Source organism: Talpa europaea (assembly GCF_964194135.1).
Source record: "Talpa europaea genome assembly, chromosome: 14".
Lineage (NCBI taxonomy): Eukaryota > Metazoa > Chordata > Mammalia > Eulipotyphla > Talpidae > Talpa > Talpa europaea.
In genome coordinates, this window is record NC_140082.1 from 22,590,569 (window position 1) to 22,607,419 (window position 16,851).

The following is a 16,851-nucleotide window of genomic DNA, read 5'->3' on the forward strand; positions in this document are numbered from 1 at the left end:
AGATTTTTTTTTGTTTTTAAGATTGATTTATTTATTTATACAAGCACTGGGTACAGTCAGAAGTGCGGGAGGGTGAGAGAATTCACCAGAGCCAGAGTGGGGAACAGAACAGGTAGACCGACGAAATACACTGCTGAGGGGAGCAGCAGGTGCGGCAGGAGAGGTCTGCGTGCCATGTGGGACCCTCGCTGGTGGCTGGGGATCGAACTGGTGCTGCAGAGTCTGTGGGCAGCTTCGCAACCCAGCGCTCAACCACTGCGCCACCGGGGGAGGCCCAGATTTATAGAAACTCTTTATTAAAGATATGAATATATCCTTACATATGTTGCAATTATTTTCTCCTTGCCTGTAATTTTGCTTACATTCCATTTTACTGAAGAGAAATCTTTTTGATAATGCTGTATTTTTCTAAGCAGGAATTTAAAAATTTTATGTAGCCAAATTAGTCAAATATGTTCTATGGCTTCTAGTTTTTTTTGGTTATGAATAATCTCCCTCTTGCCAAGATTTTAATTTTCTCGTTGACATTTACACATTTACTGAAATAGGCTATCATTTCCCCTTTGAAAAGAAAAACTATTTTTGGCAACACTAAATTCACATTGTAAATGTGGATATGTGTTATTCCTGTACCAGACTACTTTACATATTATAGCTTTTTGATACATATTCCGATATATAATGGAAACAATTCCTATTTATTTTTCTATTTCAAAATATTATTAGTATTCATAGTTTTCTTTTTCCAGATAAATTATACTATCTGTTAAGTTTCAGAAAAGAAAATGAGTTGTGATTCTAACTGAAACGGTACAAAATGTGTATATTAACATTGGGAGCACTGAAATCTTTACATTGCTGAATTTTCCATCAAGGAAAAATGAGATAATGTTCATTTATTCAGATTCCATTAAAATATTATAGTTTTTTATTTTATGTGCTTTCTTTTTATAATAGAATGGCTTATTGTTATAACTGCACTTAGCTGGTAACACAGAATAAATAAACTTCAAAGATCTGTCTGAGAACAGAATTTAAACTCATTCCTGTTCAATAATTATCTAGAACCTAATTGAAAGAGACACAATACTTAATTGTTTAAAAACTAGAACAGCAAAAAAAAAAAAATGTGGTTTTGGCCTGCACCAAGCTAAATAATGTGGTGTTTATTATTATTATACTGTATTATTATTATACTGTATTATACTGTGTCATAGTGGCTGTGCATGGAACTTTTGCCTCATTCCTTTTATTAGGCCATTGGACTATGAAAACTCTTTTCAGAACTTACTAGGAGGTTGTTTTTCAAAGATGTATTTTCTGTGTTACATTTATCATGTGTATGAAGCTCTCAAAGAGGAATTCCTCTGGTCTTTGTTCCTTCTGAGGAACTGCTCTGTGATTTTAGCTAGTAGGCCCTATCATACATCATGTAACTGATAGCATTTTCCTCTGCACTGGCAGCTTGAAGCGCAGAGTCAAATTTTCACTCACCTGTAACAAACCATAGGGTTTTCATGGATATATTTGAATTCTAGGCTTATTACTTGCCTTTAAACTAATCACAGTTATGGCTGCTATTTTTATTTTGTTGTATCATATATATCTTTATAATCCACTTAAAATACTTTCTGGATCAAACCAGACTTGAAAGTGCTTAGACATGTTTATATCCCATAATCCATGCTCTAACTAATTCATGAATATGCATGATCAATTTAAGTGCCACACTATTTCATATAAAGAACACTTCTAAATCTTTTATTTAAAGAAAGAAAATAAAATAAAATAGTCAACTTCATATAAAGTGTATAAATAAAATTTTTGCTTGAATCCCTTTTGTGTTCATTTGATAGTTCAGAAATTTCGGTAAAGTTCTGCCTCTCTACTTCTTAACTTTATCAGTCCGCCTGGAGAAAACATGAGGTCAACTATGTACCTTTCAAGGGGTGGGACACCCCCAATCACTCCCTTACGAGTTTCACTCAATAGCTTAACTTCATTCCAGGCTCTGCCATACTCCCCTCGAGCCAGAGAGCAACCTACGCCAATTTTGTCAGCCAGAGCCTGTGGGAGAAAACATGAGAGCAACCAAGAGTGAGAAGGAAAAGAAGCAAAGAAAAATCCTTTGTTGTAAGGCCTACCTTGGGTGAAGGTGAAATAGGCAACTCTTGCAAAGAAGTGCTTAGAAGGGAGGCTGAAAAAATGTGGAGTATTGTGATAAGAAGCAATAAAATGTACGAAGATATATTTATAGAGCAGGAAATCCAAGGAAATAGCAAAGACTGGTAGTTAGATTCCAAATAGAATTGACTTGTAACTGGAGACAAGATACATAAGGATAAAGTGAGGTGTTTGGGAGAGGGTGGGAATTTTATATATTCATTCTACAGTTCAGAAAGCATTTTCTCAGGTCCATTATATATCAGACATTGGATATGATGGAGCGAAAGATCAACCCCTCTCTGAAATGTAATCTTTTTCTAGTGGCCTCCATCTCAGTGAATGCTGGCAACATTACCACTTGCTTACCCAAATGAATTGAAATAATTTTGCTCTTCTCATGCAATATCTCACTCCACACTCAGGCAATCACTAAGTCTTAGTTCTAAAACTCCCTCTAAATTCATGACCTCTTCCGCCTCCTCACAATCATGGCTTTGGTAGATCTGAGCAGAATCTCACTCTTTTAGGTCCAGAGTGACCTTCTAGTTGCTCTTCCTGTCTCCAGTCTTGCCCCTGCTCTGTGTCATTCCCCATTCTGTGCCTGATTCACCTTCCAAAATTATGTTGCCCCTCTCCCCTATTCAGATTTTCAGTGGTTTACCTGGTGGTATCCTTTATTTAGTCTTATGTAACTCTTCATTCAAATTCCTCTAGATTCCACAAATGGATGATGGGCTCTCATATCTTGTTATTCTGTATAAAATGTTTACTCTGCTTAGAATACTTTTGTCTTACTTCTTTACCTGATGAAATTCTAGGTAGCCTCTAATACTCAAGCAATGTTTCACTTTTTCTCCAGAAGCCTCTCCTGATATCTCTCTGGAGTCCACAAAGTTCTGGATAAGATACACCTGGTGTGCAGCTTAGTATCTGCATACTCTCAGGCCCTAAAAAAGGCCTGACCTACAGTAGGTAAATGACAAATATTGAATGAAAATACTTCTAATAGTTTGGTGAATACATATGTATATATGTATATATATATGTATATATGTATATATGTATGTGTGTGTGTATATATATATGTAGAGCTATATACTATATGTATGTCAAATGTAAGCACATCTAAATGATAGGATATTTATCCAGCAAAATGTTACCATCTAGCTCACTCCATTATGATAAAGACAAAACATTTTTCTCACAATGACAAATTAAATACCTTGAAAAGCAAAGCTCGATGGTAGAAGATTCCTTTTTTGATGAGCCCAATTGGTATAACATTGGATTTAAGTTGAAATTTTAGTTCACTTATATGATGTTCCCAGTTGAATTCGTTAAGTTTCTCTTTTGAAACTTTACCACCCATTTTTTCTGCCACATACCTGTGTCAATCAAAATAAGATCAGACCAATCAAGTTTAATATCTCACTTTGGATGCTTTGAACGTAGTTACATGTATAAAAACTATTCCCTCTGACTTTGTTTGCTATGCTTTTTAAAATGTATTTAATACAATGGGGTTAGCTTTATAATTAAAATATTTAAACTGTCACATATAAAAATAAAATTCTAACAATTCCACTCAACACAAAGTATTGTTAATATTCCCCAATATCTATGACAAGAAACAAATCATATTATATGAAATTTGTAATCAATGCAGTTTTTAAATGTCATCTTTCCCTTGCAAAGTATTTTTAAATGTTTAAATATAAAACCCAAGGCTTGTACAAATATATGGTCCTTCTTTTAAGAAGGTTAAAAGACCTTTTAACAAAGGTCCTTGACTTTTTAGAAAGTCAATCTCAGAGAAAAAACAGATAATTTTTAATTACATTCAAATACTTTCAAGTTTAATAATTTTTTTTTAATTTAGAGAAAGACAAAGTATCTAACACTGAAGTTAGAAGAGAGAAGAAAAGGCAAAAAGGAAAAATAAGTAACTTAGATGGGGCGTGGGAAGGGGTATATACTTGGCCTGTGGGTTTCTCCTAATATTAGGCTGTCACTCAAGAAGTCAGTCAACACACTTGCAAAAACCCTATCAACTAAGGCTACTACACTCTTGGGGCAAAGACTGAGATGCAGATTTTAGAGAAAGAATTTCCACTTACTGTATGTGGAACTAAGTGAGAAAAGTGATGCTAAAAAGAGAGAGAAAATGAACAAGAGAAAGGTTGGGCAGAGGGCAGCTGCGCTGACCCTCCGCTCCGCCCAGTCAGTGTGCCTATGGTGCTGAGGAACCAAAAGCTTGGGGGCAGATCTCTGTCTCTCTCGCCTGGTGTGGGGTCAGGGTAAAATACAGTGATTATTTGGAAATGATGGAAAGTGTTTCTGGCAGGAACAAAGCCTGAGGAAATTTGACTCATGGTGAAATGAGCTGAATGAGAGCTCGGGTGAGTCATCACTCCTCAAGGACATCAGGAAAACTTCAATAGCCAAAAATGTTCTCTCCCACTTCTGACTGAGAAGTCAATAATCTGGTGGCTGTTTCTCACAGATGTCACATCCAGGTTGCTGACAGGACCCCACTGCTATTTGCAGTAGTACAAGGCCCCACAGAGATGGCAGCTGTTATATCATGCAGCAGCAGCTCCTCCCTAGTTAGTGTCAATCACGATGCTATCTTCCATTTCTAGTGATTCCTAACCCCTCACACCTCTCATGGGAAGTTTGCAGCCTCTTCTTAGTGGCATCAGATTAAGTGCTGTAATGAAGAAGGCCATGTCGCTGCCTTACCCAGAGCTCTGAGTGTGCCCAAACAGTACAACCCCCCTTTCAGAGCAATGCCAAGCACAAAATATCTGACTTATAACAATAGGGTAGGAATGACTATTTTTGTTAGAGATTAAATTGTGAATTTATAAATAATTTACAATAGGGTTTTTTTTAAATGTGAGACCCCTCCCCCCATTTAAGGAATAATTTAATTTTCAGACTTTTAATTCATTCACAAGAACTCAGGATTACACTGAAAGATGTTTTTAATGGTTTAGCTTGAGAAAATAACATAAGCATTTTTTCTATAACCAATTTCCAGCTCCTTGCTCTGATTTTTGTTGCCTAAAATAGAAATTAAGATTTTTTTGGTCAATTATTTGTATTTCTACTTCAGAATCAGAGGTGAGGTGCTACAATGTTCTATTTTGTTATGGTATAGCTGCCTGAAAATTAGCTAAAAAATGCAAACCATTAAATTTTTTTTCAAAAATTAAAAATGTTTATGTACTTGTAGACAACTTACTTTGCAAGAGTCTCAATCTGTTCCTTAATATTCGTTATGGGAAGTATTGATTTGGTCACTTCATGCACATAAACACAGAAGTCAGGGTCACAGGGAGGGTAACATTCTTTTTCAGGGCTTCCTTCTCCAGTATATTTTTCTTCTTCTTTCTCTTCTTTGGCTTTCCTTTGATAGTAAACAGCAGCAATCCAAATCACAAAACAAACAAATATTAAATGTTCTGTGAGTTAATCTCAAGAGCACTACAGAAATACAGTATTTTATGACTCAACAATCATATCATATATAGTTTTCAGATTTTCAATGGTAGTTTTATACTTTCTATATTATATAGGAGCCATTAATTTTCAAGATGGCTACATGATAAGTTACATATTATAAAAACCATATACTGGTTTTCTGCACAATTGCTATGATGACTGGTACACAGTAAGTATATAATAAACATGCACTGAATTGAAAAAAAAATAGATTACCTTTCCAAGGCAGTTACATCTTGCTTTGGTTGCGACTTTCTGCAAGCAGAATTTGTATTATAATTTTAAAGAAAAATTATCAAAAACATGGAAAAAATCCAAAAGAAAATAATGATGGTACATAATTTTTATGTCATTTGGAGGGGCAAAGACTTCTGATGTTTATGGAGGCAAATGTACTTAGTTTAATATATGGTAAAATTGGAATGTACTTTAAACAGTAAAACTATTATTTAATTAAAAGTTAATATTAATAAAAAATTCCTGACTTAGAGAAGGTATAGTTAACAACATAATTTTTTTTTGTAGTCAAGATACCAATCTTTAGAGAAAAGATTCTCCCCAAAAGTTATATAGAGCATTGTCCTGTAGAATGTTAACCATTTTTTATGTAAGTCATCAATCTTTTTCTAACATTCCTTAATTAAATTGGTTATAAATATCTAGTTCCTTAAATGTTCTTAGAACCAGTGTTGATATTTCACTGATCCTATCATTAAACACACTTTACCCTGTCTCTCTTACTGAATAAAGGCATAGAACATGAACAAGATGCACGCAAAAGGTATTTGAAGATTCTGAAAAGTAAGTAGTGACTGGAAGAGTAGTGCAGGCCATCAACTGATGGTGGATTTAAAGAGTAAAGGAGAGACAAAGCTACTTTTTTAACGTATCTTATGAGTCCTGCCACTTCAACATACTGATACCATAAGGGAAACTTGCCATTTAAAAACTAACCCATCCTTTCACTGACTTTGTTATATAATTAAAATATAATGTGATTATAATTAGAATATAATAATACATTTCCTACCTTAATGCTCTTTCTTTGATGGCACTTTTGCTGCTAAGAGCTGTATTTCGTCCTGAAGTCGGTTCTGATTTCTCTTCGGTGGGAGATCCAGTTCCAGCACTATAATGGTAATTGTTTTTCCTTATCATTTGAAGGAGAAACCACAAACAGTTTCAATTAGATGAAAAATAACGACATGTTACATTTACAAGGCATTTAATAAACTACAAAGCATTCACATTTTTTTAATATGCTTTAATTCCTTTCACCATTATGAAGCAGACTCCAGGCAAGAGTCCATCTACAGCCAAGGGAACCAAGCCTGCTCCTGGACACGAGGTGCTGTTGTCAGGTCTCTCTGTAGGTTCACAGCAGACACAGCGTGAACCTAGGTTTTCTGACTCCCTTTTCAAAGCCTTTTCCACAGCAATTTTAAAAGCATCTGTGAAATCATATCACTGGAAGAATAAGAATCAAGTTGCCAAAATCCAAAACCTACATTTTTTTTTTTGTTCCTAAGTTTAACAGGAGAAATATTTGAGTATAGACAAAACTTCATTCTTTTACATGGGCTTTTCTTTACTGATGCTCCTTAAAGAAACTGAAGAAATACTTCATCCATAACCAATGACTAGATGGAGGTGGGTAATTAAAATTTTACATATTTGAATTTATGTTCAATTAGATTAATTTGTCAGCTTTGGCTTTGTCCTATAAAAGATTTTTTAAATCATGTTTGGATCTGATTTTTTTTTACAGTAAATATTTTATTTATTTTTTAAAAGATTTATTTATTTATGCATACAAGAACTGGGGTATAGGCCAGAGATGCGGGGGGTGACAGGATTTATCAGAGACAGAGTGGCGAACAGAACAGGCAGACTGACTGAAATACACTGCTGAGGGGAGCAGCGGGTAAGTCAGGAGAAGTGTGCTGCACCGCGTGGGCAGCTCCCTGGGCGGGGATCAAACTCGTGCTGCAAAGGCTGCAGATTGCTTCATAGGTTGTCTTAAGCCCTTGCGCCACCAGGGAGGCCCAACAGTAAAAATTTAAAGCATAAAGGAGAGGTTAAGAAAAGACAAATAGAATATTATAGAGCTCTTTGTGAGCCGAAAAGGGAATATTTTTATAAAATATACAGATACAATAGCATATATGACATCTTAATATTTTTTGAGGTCTTTGATCTGCTTATGTCTTCAGTCAGAAGGCTTCAGGTCCTGACTTTGTGTGTGTCTGCACAGGAAGCATTGAGTGTCCTCACAACATGGCAGCTAGCTTTCCCTTGGCTACAACTATGAGAAAAATAACAAGTGTGGGCACTGCAAAGTCTCTTGTGATGTAAGCTTGGAAGTCATATTGTCATTCCCTGTTGGTTTCACAATTCAGCCCTGTTCAATGTAGGACAGGACTACATCACAGTAGCAAGATGTAGGAAAGTTCAGGAACTATCTTGAGGTCTTTTTACTACAACCATGATGCTTAAGTCTACTTGTGAGAACAGTTGATGTGGAAACAGCAAGAGTCTGAGAGTGGAACTGTGGAGGGGCCACAAAATGTTTTTGGGGTGAAATTGATTAAAAGGTATAAATTCAAGGTCATAATTTCATAGAACACCCATGTATTGAGCAGATTTTTTTCCTTAGAAATCAGAAGACTACGTCCTCTGGTTTTCTGCTCACAATCATACACTATTTGTCATGGTGAAAAATGTAGGTCACTGAACAGTCACTTAAATTAGCTATTATTGGCAGTGATAGTACATTCTCTTTTTTTAAGTTTTGAGTGTAGTTATTATCTGGCTTTTTTTTACTGATATGATGTCAATTTACATCATTATTTGTGTCTTAGAGGTATAGGGTCTCCCCCTTCAAGTGCTGGTGCTACATCACACCCACCACCAAAGCACACACAGTCCAGCCCTATAGACTGTTGTGTTCCTTTCCCACTTTGTTCTCACCCCTCCTATTCAGTATATGGCCATATTAAAGAAGAGTGTTGAAGTTTTCTTAGTTCAACTATTTATTTCTTATTTTAACAAGAAATAGTAGTGTAGTTGTACACCTGCATATATTCTGGAGACTTGTAAACATGCTTCATCTTATTTTGTCCCAATCAACTTATACCTTCTTCATTTACTTCATGTTACCAGGGGTTAAGATGTCTTGACTGCAGAAATACATATAAAATCGACTGATAACATGGGGGTTAAAGGAAAAATGATGGTGGCAGTTCAATTCTATGGTCTTTGTTATGGCGGGTTATGGGTTTATGGACCAGTGTTTACTTTCATGGTAGTGCTATATTTAGGAAAAAGGAGATACACATGCTGGTATCTTTATTCACATGATGATGGGCAAACAAAAAATTACGTGCTTCCCTGCATCCCTCTTCCCTCCAAATACTCACACATCAGAAGGTTTACTGTTAATTAGGAGTATAGTACGCAGACCACTTGGTTCTTGCAAGCAGAGTTCCTTCAAAGGCAATAGTTTGGTGCCACGATTTATCTGTAGATAATTTAAGGACTTATAAGCAATATCTGCATGGGCATATTTTAAAAAATAAATATTGATAGCATATGTTTTCAACTGTTTATGTTGTTTAAGTTTTTTTTTTCTCTCTCTTCCTCACACACACACACACACACACACACACACACACAGGCTTATATATACACACAATTAGAATAGGAGCTTGAAATGTGTGGAACTCTTGCCTTTGGGCAGGATATATATCTTTAGTTTCCTACAACCACTATTGCTTATACTCAGTTGTTTCTCACCACAATTACCACCTTGACACCTGAAAATAGTTGAGTTTGTAAATCCATCTATATACAAAAGGAAGAACATACTGTCTGTAAAAAATAAAATATTAGTTGACAAATATCAGGATATCTAAAAATGGGCCAAAGTCCTGCACTGATAATTCTACCAGCCTGATGAACAGAGTTAGATCAGAACACAGTCTGAAGTCTTTTTCCAGTCAAGTTACAGCTGGATCCCTCTTTCATCCAAGATAGTTATCCTAATCATTTTAAAGTAAAATCGATGATGACACTGAGCCCAGAATTCTGCCATAGTTTCCAACTTCATTCAGAGTAAAGGCCAAAATCCTTCCCATGTTCTAGAAGACTTCTCTCTCCTTCTCTGATAGAGTCTCAAGTCTCCTGCCCTTTGGTTCATTCAGCTCTAGCTACACTGAATTTGCTGTTGCTTCCATATGCCAAACATGTTTATATCTTACATCTGCTGCACTAGTTGTTTCCTCTGCTATAAAGCTCTCCCCCCTAAGTATTTTATTTCCTTTAGGGTTTTGCTCAGATATTATCCTCTCAGTGAGGTCTAACTGACCACAATGTCTAAAATTACAACCACCAACCCCATCACTGTCAAGTTCCTTTACAGTGCTTCTGCTGTACTGCTTCCATCCACAGATCTTATCTCAACCCTGTGATATAATCATGTATCTCCCTTCACTAGTACCATAGGATAAGAGATATTTGTCTTTTTTGTTCACTGCAATTTTAAAAAAATGAAAGGCACAACAATGAGAAAAATCCAGTGGGAGGATAAAGATCTCCATTTATGAATTAAATTGGAATTATAATTTGCCATTCTCCATAATCCAAATATCCAAATCATAATTCTTCAAAAGCTCTGGTCTGCTTCAGGCCAGGCAGGCAGATTTGAGATTTTCCTCTTGCCTCCTTGCCAATGGACCTGCCAATAAAACACTCTTTTTCAAAATCTGGTGCCACAACATTGGCTTTTATGCCTACTGGGCAATGAAAACTGGTTCAGTAACATAGCTGTTTTTCATTTTTCACAATAACTCTAATTCTGTTACGAAGATAGAGTTTTCCCTGCAAATATGAAGTTATATATTTCTTTTATAGGACTGTCTCTTCTGATTTTTTGAACAAATTGTTCTCGGTGAGCTTCCATTGTCAGACTTACCACTTTCTCTCAATCCTACACCACCTGACTGACAAAGCACATAACCTTTCTACCTCTGAATTTTCTCATCATCTCAGGAAGTACGGTTGATCCTTGAACAACACAGGTTTGAACTACTGCAGATCCAGACATTTTTTTTTCCTAGTCACTGGATTCTACATTTGGGGTTTGGTATTCATGGGTTCAATCATCCGCAATGATGGTTATCTAAACCTACCCAATTAGAAGCCACAGATACAGAGTGCTAAGTCATAACTGAATTTTCCACTAAGCATGGCAGTGAGCATACCTTACTCTCTTGTTGTTCAAGAATCAACTGAAGGTATTTTTGATTGTGCTTTCTGAGATCTGTCTATTCCCTCTATCATTCTTTTGAACTATTTTTTCCCTTTACATTCATTCTCCTGCAGTTTCTCCCTGATCTTAGGCGCTTTTAGTAAACCTTAAATTTTTTTTGAAGGTTGTGTTTTTGCCTAAAATGGGATTTGTGGGTCTTAAAAATTTCCCCAATTCTCTTTGCTGCTTTTGTTTTCCAAAAGAAGTAGAAAACATTGTCTTTAATAGCACTGTGGAAAAGTCCTCAAGATTCAAATTTTGAGTTTCCTATTTCTCAACACTAATATTGAATTACACTATATGTTTTTAAAACCATAATTGGAAAGTCAGCTGAGCAAAATACTATTCTTCTATATTACATTTTTAAATCCAGTATTATAATTTGATTAATTTCACCAAGACTATAATTAACAAAATGAAAAAATTACACTTCTAATCTCTGAACCAGAACACTTAAGATAACAGAATCCTAACACTGAAAATGCCCCTTCTTTTTTATTTTCTCTGAAACTTGAGAATAGCATTAGCAAGTTGATTTAAGTATAAGTATTCAGATTCCAGCTTAAACTATGTACAGAAGGGCCTCCCTGGTGATACAAAGGTTAAGCATAGCACTGTGAAGCTATCCGCAGCCTCTGCAGCATGAGTTCAAGTTCGATCCCCACATGGCGCAGCAGACCTCTGCTGTCTCGCCCCCTGTTTCCCTCAGCAGTGTATTTCAGTCCATTTGCCTGTTCTGCTCCCCACTCTGTCTCTGGTGAATCTTCTTATTCCCCGCACCACTGGCCTGTATCCCAGTTCTTGTATGCATAAATAAATCTTAAAAAAAAATAAACCATATACAGAAGTAAAATGTTACAGCTGGACAAAGTGAAGGATAAAATTCTGTCAAATTCCTGTCTAAAAAAATATAAATTGTTAGTTGGTGATAAAATTGCAATGTAGTTGCATTGTGATTAAAGAAGAAATTATCACACATTAAAATATAATTTAGTGCTGCCACTTACCCGACCATAATCATAGAATCCATCACTAATTATATTACTTGATGACAAATAGCCCGTCTGGCTATATTTCAGAGACAGGTTGTTGTTGAGCAGTTTGTTATAAGCTGCCTCACTGAATTTATTTTGTCGAGTTACTGAAAGATTAATCTCTTCAAGGATATCTAAAGTTCTGTCAATTAAAGAAAAAGCACTAAATGTTTTATACAAGCAACCCAACCTTAAGTTTTTATTTATGCACTTGGCTAAAAATCTCAAAGAGGAACTGAGATGAAAGTTGTAAAGCCATCCCTAAACCTTTTAGATAAAGTAATAATGACAGAATTATGAAAACAAATCAATCCTTTTGGGGAACAATATGCCATGTAGTAACAAACATTAAAACAGTTGAAAGGGATAGTTTCAGGAGAAAAAAATTTTCATTTAAAGCAAAAGCCACATTAGATCCAACTTTTTCAGTCAAACAGGCAGTCTATACAAAGAATACAAATGGTTAGAAATAGAGTGAACCTTAAAAACCTGTGAAACCTTAAAACCCTTTTTTCTGACATGCTGGAGGCAACTTGCTCATCTGCTGATAGGAAAGAGTTTGGTCAGGGAGCTAAATGCTGCTGAAATTCTGATGGAAAGGTTCGGGTGGGGAGGAGAAAAATGGAGATGGCAGTCATGGATCATCCCTTTGATTTTAGCTTTGAAAGTCGAGACACAAACAGGATTGTGTTTCGCAACAGCAAAGGGAAGTGAAAGAGAAACATTTATCAAGATGAAAAACGTGGAGGGGTGGGTCAAGCAGGTAAAAGGAGTCAGTCGTGTGCTGGAGGATGGAAACTGGTCTTTGGGTGGTGAACACAGTGTCCTATGAACAGATGCTGAATTGTAATGCTGTACAATGAACACCTATAGAATATTATAAATCAGGTTACTTCAATATTTTTCATTATTTTTTTAGTAAAAATAAATTTAAAGATGAAAAGGTGTAAAAAGAAATACTGAATATGATTCTGCAAAGGTGGTGCGGTAGCTCTGGGGCATTTGGGGTGGGGCATGGGTGCCTTTTCCCCAGGCAGTCCTTCCAGAGGGAAGAATTATGCTTCCGAGTAGGAGCAGACCCTTTTTGACTTTCTGTGAGCCAGCAGCATGAGTTGCTACATTGTCTGCTCTCCATCTGCGCCAGAAACTTGACACAGAACCCACTCACCCAAGCCGGAAAAATTCAGTGGCCATCAATTCATCGCCGGCGCAGACCATCACAGCCCAGCTGGCGTGCCTTCGGACCTCGCTATTCTTGGAGCGCAGGAGCTCTACCAGGGGTTGCAGCCCCCCTAAATTTCTTAACTGAAAGTAGACACCAAAATGCGATGCATTAAGAGTACAGAATGTAAACCTTTGTGCTTTAAACTATCTCATTATTTGATTGTGAAAGGATTTCTCTATGGATTAAAGAGCCACAGCAGCAAGAGACTTGCTGGATTGAAGGGTTACAGGGTGGGCTCTTGTTTGCCAGATAACACCAGTTGGTCTTGTAAAAGGCTGCACCAATCTTAAAAAACTTGAAAGACGGGTTGGTTCAAACACTTGAAACTGTTTCTAAGTGGTCCACCCATAAGCGTGGCCTGGGAACATGAGAGAATCCATGTGCCTAGAACTCTCACCTCTGTCCGGGCCTCAAAGTCGGAGGCTGTGGCAGCAACTGCCAGAGCCGCCTTGCTCTGCACGATGGTGTTGGTGGAATGCAGAGGGCCAAGGAGGGCCTGCATGATCCCCCGGGTCTGCATGTGCACGCGCAGAGGCTCCAGCGTGGCCATGTTGGTTAAGGCGGTGGCCGCGTAGGCAATGGCTCCATCTCGTTTGCTGGCTAGAATGTTTATTAATGGGCCAATTCCATCAGCTTCTGCAACAGCACTGGGCACACGAAGGAGAGGTGAAACTATCTTGGTGCATATGACAAAGTTTATAAAGAAATGAGTGCATAAATTAATTTTAGAAGTAAATTAAATTAGTTTCAATGAGATGGATCCAGAATTTAAAGGAATCTGGGAGCATGGCAGGCATGAAAGAATTTTCAAAATTCTTTTTGTACTTTTATAGCTGTGGTTATAGAAAAACGTATAGACTGCTTCTTAGAAACCCTACTATTTCTGTTCATTTGTAAACTTAGTGATAGTTACATGAAATAGAGCATTATATTTAATGGAGCATGAAAGTCTACTAAAATACTCCTAACCAAAGAAAACAAAACTTTAAATAGGAAGAATGAGTCAGCATGAGAACTTAAAATTCTTTAGCCCATGATCCCTTTTCAACTGTGGTCATCAAGTGCAGGCAGGTTAACACATTTGAAACCAGAAAATCATTTTGGTGATGGTGTTGTTTTTACAAATCAAACATCAAAGATTAATATCATAATATTGATATAAACAGATAATTTAGTAACACAGGCATATCGGTTGTTACATTTCCTATTTCCAGCATAAAGAGTACAGTCACCCATTGCTATAGTAATAATTTTCACAATTATAAAATCTAGAGTTTTAAGAGTAACACATGTGCCATATCCTTGCTTTGTAATACCTTAACTACTTTGTAATAACTTAAATACATTTTACTTGAAAAAATAGTAAAAATTTTTAAAAGATCACTTTAACAAATGTAGATAATTACATTCTGTAATGTTTGGAGCTACTATATGCAAATAAGAGATGTTCCAAGCAATAAAATACAGATAGCATGCTGTTTTTACAAGAATATCTCAAGTTATGTGTTAAAAATCCATTTAAATCAACATGGTAATAGAGGTAATCAAGACAATAAAAACTTGAGACTCCAGTAATTTGAACATCTTTACATATTTGCATTTAGGATCATATTAACAACCAAAATTGAAAAAATTGGTGCTGTTTGATTTAGACCATCCCCTGGATTCTGATGAAGTTAGATTGAATTTCATACTATGCTGACATTTTCTGTTTGTGAATAAGAATTGGCAACGTCAAGAACAGAAGTTATCACGGCTATCCATCAGAGAGCAGACCACAAATAAAATCTCTATCAGGAGATTGCTAGCTATAGGTGAAAGGAAGCTGTAATTATACAACTAACCAGGTCTTGAAGGAGCCAGAACAGCAGGGATTGGGTAGGCCAGAGCTGCCTTGCCTCTGCACGATGGTGTTGGCGGAATGCAGAGGGCCGAAGAGGGCCTCCATGACCCCCCCCCCCCGCCCCCGACTGTGGATGTGCATGCGCAGAGGCTCCAGCATGGCCATGTTGGTTAGCAAAGATTAGAGTGGGCAGCTCTGGAATGAGGGGCTCAGATGGTGTTAGCTTTAAATGAAACGTCCACCCTGGCTTATACAACTGCTCCCAGAAATACACCATGTCTTGATACCAGCCAAAATTGGTACCCAGTTCCATCTCTCCCATGTTTCAGTCCTTGGCATGTACTTAGTCCTTCCTGTGGCATTCCCATTTTCTCTCTGGAAAGGCATCCCTTAAAACTAAAATTCAGTTAGATAGCTTGTATATAAAAATAATGGAAGGTCCTATATCTCAATGTGATAAGGGGCCCGCATTAAATTTCCTTTCCTGGGGGATAAAATAAACACTCAAGATAATTTTACTTTTAATTTCTCTTACATTATAAATTGACTTGAAGGTCACTTGATTTTATGAATAAGGGAACATTTGGAGGTTTTAACATAACAGTTTATAAAAAATTCTCAAATTTTTACAGAGTTGAAACACTGAATTTTAAAATACTTGCCAGAAAGAATTTAAGTTATGCTTTCTTATAATTACTATGTCCTTAAATCTTTAAAAAATCTTGTTTTCCTTTCACTTGCTATTCAATCATTAATGCAATCAGTATCTTAAACCAAACACTTGGTAGATTTTCATCATTATAAACAATGCACAATTCCTTTATTACTTAGTGGTTTTTTTCTTTGATAATGTTCACTTGTAAAAATGTCTTGGATGGTAAATTAAGAGTATACAATGGAGGTAATTCAAGGGCATGTTTGACAGAAGCCAGAGTATTTTAGGTAAATGCATACTTAAATATCAGAGACTTCGTGTTTTTGTGAATCAGGAAGTTTTGGGGAAATTTCAGTGCATAGGATCACACTCCATCATTTGCGCTTCTCTATTAAAATTGAGTCATGAGATCCAGGAATTTTCATCAGGTGTTTCTCTACATACAGCCTTTTTACTGGGGTTGTGTCTGGCCTTGGTTCATTTCTGTATCTTCTGCTCTTTTCTTTGCTCTTTATGGAGGCAGTAAAGGGATTTACTTAAAGAATATAGCTGTTTAAAAATCCAGAGTTTCTAGTACACAGTGGAATAGGGCTTTTACTAGATTGAACATAACTGCCATCATCAAAAGACAAACACTACATGTACAGCTGGGAGCACAACTTGCATCATATACATGTCTGCTGTGGGTCCCTGCGTGCAGCTCTGATTAAGTGTAAAAAGCTCAACTGAGGTTAAGTTAACATAGTGAAAAAAATCAAGCTACTGCTCATAGTTTTAAAAAAACTAATTTCATATCTAGAATTAGAGTGTAGAATCTGTATTTTTTCCAAAGAATTGCATTAATTTTTCTTCAAACCCAAGACATACTGTTTTACTTTTCCCTGGTTAGTGTAGCATTACCCATATGAATGGGACGGAAGTCAAACTGCTTTGTTACAAAATGAGATTTAGAGGGACATATGTCATCACAATAATCTGAAAATATTTTCTAATATTTACTATGATTAACTTCCATCCAGATGGAGTTAAATCAAATAAGAATTTAACATATAAACTGAAAAAGACTAAACACCAAATACAGGCATGTATAAAAACATCTGCTTATACCACTTG

The 16,851-nt window shown here is 36.3% G+C and overlaps 1 protein-coding gene across 1 annotated transcript in view; it reads right to left on the minus strand.

Moving 5' to 3' along the window:
- Window positions 1–1,857: 1,857 nt before the first annotated feature.
- The window catches only part of LOC311183694 (armadillo repeat-containing protein 3-like), a gene marked incomplete at both ends in the record, with an annotated part of 45,501 nt that continues 30,507 nt past the window's right edge, over window positions 1,858–16,851 (minus strand). Inside the window, 8 exons of the mRNA XM_084253238.1 lie at window positions 1,858–2,067; window positions 3,389–3,551; window positions 5,414–5,578; window positions 6,704–6,823; window positions 9,093–9,193; window positions 11,989–12,157; window positions 13,184–13,320; window positions 13,638–13,887. Coding sequence (XP_084109364.1) covers window positions 1,858–2,067; window positions 3,389–3,551; window positions 5,414–5,578; window positions 6,704–6,823; window positions 9,093–9,193; window positions 11,989–12,157; window positions 13,184–13,320; window positions 13,638–13,887 — 1,315 coding nt within the window. The remainder of the gene's footprint in view (window positions 2,068–3,388; window positions 3,552–5,413; window positions 5,579–6,703; window positions 6,824–9,092; window positions 9,194–11,988; window positions 12,158–13,183; window positions 13,321–13,637; window positions 13,888–16,851) is intronic.